Source organism: Dufourea novaeangliae, unplaced genomic scaffold (assembly GCF_001272555.1).
Source record: "Dufourea novaeangliae isolate 0120121106 unplaced genomic scaffold, ASM127255v1 scaffold260, whole genome shotgun sequence".
NCBI lineage: Eukaryota > Metazoa > Arthropoda > Insecta > Hymenoptera > Halictidae > Dufourea > Dufourea novaeangliae.
Window position 1 is genome coordinate 1404 of NW_015374130.1, and position 10861 is coordinate 12264.

Sequence of the window (10861 nt, forward strand, 5' to 3'; positions counted from 1 at the left end):
ATTATTCATCTCCCCGAAACACGCAGTGTTTTCGCTGTTCGGCGACATTTAAGATGATCAACGAGGGATCCCGTGTGTCTTTCTGGAACGAGCCTTGATCAACGCGAAACGGTGAGCGACGGCGACAGTGAAATAACGTTGTTTAATGGGCTGTACGGATGCTGTTGTGTTCACTTTTCTCTAGTTTTTCACACAGACGTTTTATTCCGTAACGATGTGACGTTCCCCATACATGCGAGTGTGAAAAGAATGGCTGCCGACCGATTTATATTGGTGGCACGATTTATCCCTATAAATCTGGGGAGAGGGTAGGGAGGGGGACTGTTATCGAAGTGGGTACTTACTCTGGTGTAACGGATTGTTATCGAAAATCGGTGTCTCAAAGGACACCAAACAGAAATCGAACGAACCAGCCGGCAGTTTTTTCATCGAGAATTCGAATTGCAGTGCACCGAAGGGATAGGGGGCGAGCCATGTCTACGAGGTCAAAGGAGAAAGTCGTGGCCGCGTTCCGGAAGTTACGTCGAGACGGCTTCTCAGCCGACACCATCGTCCGGACGCAGTCACACCGTCGGACGGCGTTCTGCCTGAGAATTCGGGTGCCGGCAATTCCAGTCACGGGAGTTGCTTCTTCAAGACGAAGAAGTCCAACGGAACCACCCCTCAGGTATCCCATGTTCCCACGGTTCTTGTTTTGTTGCGTGTACGATCGTTGATATTCGGACCTCGGAACTGTCTCGATACGTTTGTAACGATACGTTTTGTAATGAAGTATCGTAAGCAAAAATTTTCCATCCCTTTTCATGACCATGAAGTTATGCACAGACTCCGGTGAGACGCTTGTTGTGGTCTTTATGGGTTGTTGTTTTGTACGTGCACTAAACACTTGTGAAACACGGATTTTCAATACAGTAAACCACGGCGAGTGTTCGAAAGCTCCTCGCCACGAAACATTAAACATTTCATAAACTAATGGTCATACGCAGCTGAAACAAATATTGGCTTCAGAATTCCAAGCCCTATCACTGCGCTAAACCTCATTAAGGTGGTTCACGCAAAATTTTAATGATTATAAATTTAGTTGAAAATTTAATAGAACATTCTTGAAAGCTTCAACTTTTAATTGCTACCAAAAAATCGCAAGGACAACTATCAAATTATTGAGAAAGAAGCGTTTTAAAAATAGCTTTAACACGAGCGCTTATGGAACTGTAGTTAATACCAAGAAGTTAATCACTTCTTATTTAGTTACATAAAATGACGTTTTCATACAAACTTAGATGGTTATAGAATTTTTTACGGAGACTATGATGGCATGAAAAAAAAGATAGGTTAACGATCAAATAAAAATAAAAATTAAGATCAAAGTATGCAAACTTAGGTTTCAATGAGTTTGGTAGTACATATCTTCTACGTATGTGTGCTATAAGCGTCAACGTCACTTTCTTGCCTTTGGTTTGTTCGACGAACTTTCCAATTTTTTCTTACAAATGAAAAAATATTAAATTTTTTTATATTAGGAGAAAAATGTTTGCTTGTTCCACTTATTTGTAAATTTTTGTTCATTTCAGTATTTCGAATTAATTAAAAATATTAATCATTCAAATTAAATTGGTAAACTTAATAAAAAGTATAAACCACCATTTGGAGCCTCAGCTAGATACGACACTAAACGTGTGAGCTACCTTAAAAAGTCAGCGTTACACCTGGGAATCTCTTCTTATCAGTGCTGAGCAGCCTTCGAACACTCATCGAGGATTTACTGTATACCTACACGAATATATAGTGGCTGCCAAAGGTTTTCGACTAAATTGGTAATTTCAGCATACCTTTTTAAAAGTATATAATACGGATAAACTCTTGACACACCCACACTGAGGATAGATTGTTTCTTTAGATTTGGTGATACTAAAAATTTTCTTGTGTAAAGAAAAATATCTATTTTTCTGTTTTTGACAAAAATGCGCTCTCCAAAGGCATGGTAGAAATATGGTGAAACTACGGTTTGGCCGGAATCTTCTAGCGTCCACTTGGTTGTTTTGCGGACAAACGAAAATCCAGACAGAGATGTGATTCTCTGAAGGGCAGTCGACGATACGTTTGATAGTTATAAGAACAATCACGAGCATCACGGTAGGATATATGTTTTCGAAGACATGTAAGGATTCGTCTGAATTCATAATACATATTAACAAAATTATGGATAGTTCAAGAAGACGGTGCACAGCCCGCAACGTGCATATACATACAAAGCTTTAAACGCGTTTTTCTTAACCAATTAACCGATCTTTTCAGTACACCTTCAGTAAATGTAACGTTGTCGTCTGAATCAGAATTATCAAAAACGTATTTCTAATTCTGATCTTTTGGACCTATAGAAAACACTTAAAAAATTGAAGAAAATCGATACTCCAAATTGAAAGTGCCACTAGTTTTTAAATTTTCACACATCATAGCCACACTCGTACTAATAAAAAATCTTTCATTTTTTCGTTTCGTATAAGCAGACTGCTTGAAATCGTGTCAGCCAGTAGACCACTTTTTTGTAAGGGACCGTGTTAAATGACTCGTACTTTAGTTAATTTTGATTATTTAGACTTTAAGAAAATAATAAATATTTTATAAATATAAATAAATATGTATAATAAGAGTTGATACCAAAAAGTGTTATGATTTCTTTGTAAAAAAAAATATAAACAAAGCTTAAGAAGTGGCATTCTACACTAGAAGCCCCTCCCAAATGGGAGTGAGGAAGTTGGATGCCGTCAATTCTTGGTCCGATTGTTTGTTTTTTTTCTGTAGAGATTTCAATGTTATTGATGAAGAGATTGATCGTTGGTGTCTAAAACGTGAGTCAATATAACATTCTACCCTTCATTTTCACCAACTCCATTCTCAGTCGACTCAATTCAATGCAATTGATTGTTTAATTTCCAAAAGTATGGAGAACACATGTCAAAAACTAACGAGAAACTCATTGAAAATATTAGAGGATGATTTGGCTGGAGTCGGACGAAGAATATTTAAAAAGATTCAATCTTAAACTGTCGCAATTCATTCGAATGGGTATCTCTAGACGAAGCGAGCACACGAAACAAACAACTATTTAAGACTAGTATGAAAAAATGCTTGGCCACTGGGTAGAATTAGCGATTAAACATCTGGTCCGCAATGTTTCAAGATTACTGTTGTTTCTGTTGTAATTACATGTCCAGTGCTTCTTTAGTTGTTTTTACAATTTAATAATCCTTTCATAACTGTTCATATTGTGCGCTTGGCGCTTAAGAAAGCATAGTCATCGGATACTATTGATGATTTGTATTCTTGGAAACGACTGCTTATAAAACTACTGTCACCACCAAATCACACTACGTTCTGCTTGAAATTTTCTTGTACCATTATCGTTGGCGAAAAGTTTTTCTCTTCTCAGCCATGGGTCACGGTTATCTACCACCTGCTACCGGCGGTTTACGCCAAAATTGGTCTGCATCGAAGAGGTTAAAGATTACATTTTGCAGAACTAAAATGAAATACAATAGAAAATAGCGATCTTGATCCGCATCTGTTTACTGTACAGAATCATAATGTTACATATGTGAATGGTGATCGTGCACTTTCCAATAATATTTCACGTTGTAGGGCAGCGTCGCTGTACCGGACAAGAGGGTTCGATTGCGACGGCTGATGAAGGAGCTCAGCGAGATCCAGAGGACCCAACATCGGCTGGAGTCGACGTTCACCGCGGAGTTGGTCAACGACAATTTGTTCGAATGGCACGTCAGACTGCACAAGATCGATCCCGAGAGCGACCTGGCCGCGGACATGAGGGAGCTCGATATACCTTACATCCTCCTGCACGTCGTATTTCCCGAGAATTTCCCTTTCGCGCCACCCTTCATGCGCGTTATCTCGCCCAGAATCGAGAAAGGGTTCGTGATGGAGGGTGGTGCAATTTGTATGGAGCTCCTTACACCGAGAGGTTGGGCCAGCGCGTACACTATTGAGGCGGTCATCACGCAATTTGCCGCTAGCATCGTCAAAGGCCAGGTAAGACGCCTCAAACGCTCGTCTATAAACTATCGTGCTCAATCGTCGGAGATACAGCGAAGTCTTAAATTAGTCCAACGAGCGATTGATGCGTCGAGATCTAAACAGCTGTTATACTCAATGGAAATTCTACACAGGGTACTAATGAAAACATGGGACACTTTTTAAAGGACGGATTCTACGTGCCAAAATAAGACGAAATTGCATTCAAGGCTTCGTTTTCGAGTTATTAATTGTTCAAAATACGGATAAAATGCGAGCGAAGTAGGTACGTCTGACGCGATGTGTTACGCTACTCAAACCAAACGCTGGTCAGCTTACACACGGGCTCGGTCGATAACCGTCAGTGTCGTAGCGCTTAGAAACACCCACTTATCTTGCATTTGACGTGGTGACATAAAAAGCGTCGTGGTACTGCAGTATTTTTTTTTTCTAAAACTTCCTGAAACATCCTATGCGAATCGTTGCACGACATTAAACCTGCCAACTCGCGAAAATCAGCAAGGGCTTATCAAAATCCGTTCTATGGGATTGTGAAGCAGAGAGGGTGGAATGCTCTTTTACACAAATTCACTGCCATTATAGGCCACACATCACGATTGTCTCGACCGTGAATGTTTCTTGACATACACACGCACACATTCACTCCACGATATTATTGCATGTACAAATGTCCATGTGTACTATACGCAATCGCGACTGTCCCGTCCGCAAGTGCGTGTTTAACCCCTTGCTCTATAATTGCTTGATGTCTGCAGTCTCCAGAATTACTTTATCATCAATAATTCCCTAGAAACGAAAGAAATTCGTGTACTTATCGCAATAGTACATTTACTTTAAAAGTTAAATATTACTATCAGCAAATTAGTATTTCACTTTGACTCAAAGAAAACGAATGATATTTCTGTTTGTTGAATCCATTTTCATATCGTCACCACGAATCTGACTCGATGTTATAAGGCAAGGGATTAATCACACACCACGTACTACGTAGACGTAATAACAAAAGGCAGTAAACCGCCTAAACAAGAATCTAAGCTAGAAATCTGTAGCTATTTTGGTTACAAAAGCTTATAACAGACGTTGGACAAAATCTGGCTGTGCAGGTTTGGCTGACTGGGTACGAAATTAAACTTAAAAACTACAACGAGTAAACTAAAAACTATTAAATTAAATTAAAAACTATAACAAAGAACACAATTTACCGCTCACGTCGAGTTGTGTTCTCGTTGACAATCGCCGTCAAACTGAAGAAAAGTTTGTCGAGTCTCGCCAAAAAGACAAAAGTATTATACGTAGATTCCCTCTTAACCGGTCCCTTCCCTGGGTAAAAAAACAGCCGGTTAATCCGAAAATATATGCCAAATACAGTACTTTTTCCCAATACGTAGTTCATACGCATGTTTCCATTTCCCCTCATCGGGCTTAACGCTTCCCGGTCGAGGGCCACTGATCGAGGTACTGCATTTCTTCGAAAAATATTCCCCTACAGCCCCGTGTACACCCCGTACTATTGGGGAAGAGTACTGTCCAGTCATCCAAACCTGTAAAGCCAAATTTTGTTCAAATTTTGCCTGTTATAATGTTACGTACTCAACATTGTTGCAAGTTTGATGCAAGATCTGCTATCAACAACTTGCACGGATATTGGCAGCAGATTAGCAGCATGTCTTGCAATATCGCCCAGGTTAGTTAGCCTGGGCTGGGTTGTAAGACTTGCTGCTAATTTACTGCCAATTTGCTTTACCATTCTGTCAGCAGGCTTTGCCTGCAAAACCATCTGTCAAATGCGGAAACAGATGGCTATGGTTTTTTAGACAAGTTTTGTTATTATTTGCTGCCAATTTGCTCAAAACTTGCATACAATTTGTTCTTAGGGTGTATCGTTTATAAAATTAATATAAATAAAAAATGAAACTAGTAACCATTTGAATAATGTCTAGTTTGTATATTAAAAAAGTACATGTAAAATTATACATAATAACCTAAATATCTGCTTCATTTACTATTGTATGAAAAAACTGCTCAGGTCAAAGTTGAACTACTATAATAACCACCCTGATAACCAGTTGTGTGCAAGTTTCGGGCACGTTACCAGCAATAAAGTATAGGTGTTGTCTACAAAATAGAAGCCATCTGTTTCCGCATTTGACTACAGTTTTGTAGGCAACACTTGATGCCAACATATTTAAGCAAGTTGCACATAACTCTTATAGCATAGTTGACATTGAGGTAGATGATATTGATAAATATTGAATGGTTTTTCCTTAACACCCTTTATTACTTTTTACCTACTTTAATTAAAGTATATACTTTTATCATTAATATATTTATTTTTCTAGTAAATTTCAATTGTATTTACAATTTTTCAATTTCTACATTTCTTATAAAACAAACTTATATTGTATACATTATGAGTCAAAAATTGGATATCATTAAATATTACAAATACAAAAATTAAGAAAAAAATTTATTTACATGTTTATTTATAATTACAAATCAATAAGAATATTAGCTTTCAAACTTCTGACTAGACTGTGGATGTTTATACGTTCATAGTACTTCTTAAGTGGGAAAATATAATAAAATAAAGGTTTCAATAAAGTTTACGAGTACAGCCAATACTATAAAATTCAAAATTCCACTTCGTTTTACTTTTTAAGTATTAGTATGTGAAATTGTGAATTTGAATAAACTGCTGCAGTCTACTTATGACTGCAAGCATTCTGCTTCTTCCTTATTCTTTCCTCTGATTATTCCATTGAAAAGTTCACAGCATTTGGGTTGAACCACATGTCCACCGTTGTTGCCAATGAAACAAAATGCACATAATACAATTCATTAGTATAAATAACAAATATACACGTTAATATGAGAAATATTAACAATTTTATAAAAACATAAAAAGTAACGATTCATGCCTTGAAATTATAAAGATGTTCAAACATTGCATGTGACACCATATATACCATACAGTTATATTCATATAACATGTGATGTGCATATATATACTTACATATACAAGGGTGTTAAAAAAAACCATTCAATATTTATACGATACATAGGATACACTGTACTGAGTAAAAAAAACCTTAATAAACACAGGTCGAATGGTCAACCGTTTCTGAGATTTAAATATTTTTGTCCAAAATAATTCCTTAACCTCAACTGGTTCCACTGGGCACACTTTACTCGATGAAAACAAGATTGCGCCATGCGCTTGCGCGATCATAACCAATCGGCAATCTGGCTCAGAATACGCGTGACTGTATTGAGTGTTCCCCGCTCCCCGGAACCCGGAACCTGCTTCGTCAGTGACTGGCGGGCCGCGTGTGCCGGCGGCAGGCCGCCATTCACTGGTCGCCACACTCGCCACTGGTGGCCAGTCATCAGCTTACGCTCCATCCCTTTATTCCTATGTCCATGATCTGCCCCAATGTGTCACAAATATACTACAAGAGTTGCGTGCAACTTATAACTACAACTTGATATGTATCAAGCATTGGACTAAATTTGCCATTGCATGTTTGGCTGACAGGGTATTTCAAAGTGCACTTGTAACAGTGTAAAGAATATTTTCTGAAGATTATTTTTTTTACTAAATTTCAAGGTCATCGATATTTTTTTTAACGGAATCCTAAGTATACTTTCTTTTGATATCCTTATAGATAACAGTACTTACTACGGTGTTTATAGAAATCGAGTTAGAAATGAGCACGTGCGAGAACAGTGTTAGAAAAGATTATTGCAGTAGGTATGTACAGAAGTGTCTTTCTACAGTAGACATTCGTTTATTGCAACCTTCGGGGCTGTAGAGGGCCAGAATTCCAGGAATAGTACATAATGAAACTCCTTTCACCCACGCGCTTTCCCTTCCATTCGGCCGTTCAGTTGTGCGGCGCACTTACCTACAGGGTGGGTTGGATATACGCATTTTACAATCATCTTCATTATCTTCCTTATTTTTGGAGATATCAGAAAAATTTATTCACAGAAATTGTTTAGTATGGAAAGGATTAATTATTTGCAGTAACAATTTTTTCGTTGGTCGAGGATATTCTGAGTTTTCAAGATTAATTGTTTCTTTTTTAATGATACTGAAATATTGTGGAATAATAAAAATATTTTTTTACGTAAGTGGATTCTTCTAAACATTCTGCGTAATAAAATATTAAGGTAATATGCGAACAAAATTAATAATTCGTGAAATATTTTATGTACAAAATGTAACAAACTGTTAATTTTTTCTCGACTTATAACAAAATTATTTCTGCTATGTTATAGTCCCTCTGATACCAGATAAGTTTCGTGAATAAAGTTTGTTCATACCTGCAGAAATAATAAAGATAATTAATGTGATCAAAGTAACTGAACCATTGTTTATAATGCATGTATAATTGAATAGTAGTTTCATTTATTTTTCTTTATTGAAAACAATGTAATCAATAATATGAATATTTGAATTTGTTTAATTGTGACATACAAAATGATTTACAACTACATTTGCTTATTAATTATCTTATTTATGTATAAAAGTGTAGAAAAACGCAAGTTAGTGATTGCAACAAAATACAGTAAGGAGCAAAACTGAATCAATGTGACTATTTTTCCAGGAAAATAGTTTCATTTCTATTATATTATTAGTTAAAATAGTTTCATTCTATATTATTAGTTAACATTCATTTAGATGCTATTAATATGTAGTAAAAGAAAAGCTCAACCTGTATATGTATAATTGTACACCCATTTCAGTTTAATAGACAATTAATGTTTTAACTTCATTACATTGAAACTTCATTAAATTTTCATAATATCTTTAAGATATTCAATCCTATTGTTCTATGATTTTATTATTAAGAACCTTCTGTTAATATTTTCAAGTAGAGATTACTGGATAAAGAATTAAACATTTACCAATACTTTTATACATATATTCAGAAATATCTTGGAAGTATTATATTATAAGTAACAAATTGAAGAGAATATACTGAAAAAATTAATTGTTTCTTAAGCGGAAATAGTTGTACAATTATATACAGGTTGAGATTTTTAATTATTTCATGTATGTAATATTTATAGGAATAATCTTTTATATAAAACAGTATTATTGGTTCAGTTTTACTTTGTACTATTGTAATAAATTTTGCACTATCACGCCCTAGGAAAACACATTTTTTTTAATAGGTATTAATCTCATTTATAAACTCCATATGTATGAATTTTTAACTTTTTGCAGCTTTTCAATTTCCATGATCAACCACCTTAAAGACATTTAATATTCTTATGCCCAACACTGACTTTGTTATAAGTTTATCTCCTTACATAACTACTTATATTCAATATGAATTAAGCATATGTAATCCGTCGCGTCAGATGTATTGTAATTTCACTTGTATTTCCAACGACTGATGACTCGAAAACAAAGCCTCCAACGCAATTTCGTCATTCTTAATTCCGTCTGTTTCGGCATGTAGGATCACTCCTTAAAGTTTCCATTTCAATTTTCAGGGTCGTGTGGCGAGGAAGCCGAAGTCGAACAAAGAGTTCAACCGAAGGTCTGCCGAGGAATCTTTCCGGAGCCTCGTGAAGACGCACGAAAAATACGGTTGGGTGACGCCGCCCCTGGCCGAGGGTTGATCAGACGAATGGCCCCGAGGAAACGACATTACACATGGGTTATTTTGGACGGAAGTGAACGAACCATCGCCGCAGCGCGTTGATTTTAAGTGCAGATTACGTTCGTCTCTCGTTTCTTTTCCTTTCTGAACGCGACCGTTTGCACGAAATTCCATCGCGGTTCCGACCGCATACCGCGCGATAGCTGAGAAAGGAAGGAGTAGCCGATTTTTACGCAAGTACACAAAGTATGATGTATAGGGGCTTCGTGTGTTCAATCCATTGGTCATGGGAATTATCCGTGACGTTTCTACCACGAGTCACCGACCATTCTGGGCTTCCTTTTTGCTTGTTTTTTTTTTTAGTTAATTGATGAGAAAAAGTGGCAAGAATTTCATGAGAAACAATGCTACCGTGGCTAGATTTCGGTGGATAAGGAATGTAAAATTGAGCGAGCTATAAATTTACACAAGTTACGTTATTACTGGACTGCGTATGTTCATGCGATTACTGCGTGCACGATTGTCTAAAGTTCAGCGTAGCAAAGAGTTTGATAAATTTTTATGAGACGATCCTTCTATTTGGAACTGGACAGAACTCGTAATAGGCTAAATAAATTTCTTTGATTCCAGTTTCGGTACAGGTGTCCATAAAGTGTGTATCCGCATAAACATTCGCCGCCTGGTTGTTAAAGATAGATACATAGACTAAAATGTCACGTATCAACGGTAACGAATCTATGATAGTAGATCTTTCGGTGTAGAGGATGAGAGGGGTACATACAATCTTTGGATGCAGTATGTCATTCGAGTTTGTGAAAACTTTGAACCCCTTGCTAGATTTGTGGCACGCAAACACGCAGTGCACATTTTTATATCAAGATAGCTATACCAAGGAAAATAGGTTTAACATTGTTCCCTGTTCTACAGGCAACGTTTCCGCGTGTCCAAAATAGTTCTAACTTGAAACGTACTATAAGTTACAGTGTTATGAGATTACACTTACGTTATCGTATCCAATCAATACATACAATGTCCTGTATTTATTGTAAATTACAGAAATTTCATTTACATTTTACAGTTTCGTTCGTCTATTCTTACTTGACATTACGGGTGACAAATTCATTGAATAAAACTCGATTCGTTGGTACATTATTCGTTGTGACTATCTTTAGAATACCAGTTGCTTACGCGCTAGA

General features: G+C 36.7%; 1 protein-coding gene across 1 annotated transcript; it reads left to right on the forward strand.

Moving 5' to 3' along the window:
• Positions 1-463: 463 nt before the first annotated feature.
• Positions 464-10427, forward strand: LOC107191238 (ubiquitin-conjugating enzyme E2Q-like protein CG4502; the record flags this gene model as incomplete). Its single annotated transcript, XM_015580228.1, has 3 exons — positions 464-667; positions 3640-4047; positions 9556-10427. Coding segments are annotated over 3 exons (741 nt in total), but the record flags the coding sequence as incomplete, so codon positions are not given.
• Positions 10428-10861: the final 434 nt, after the last annotated feature.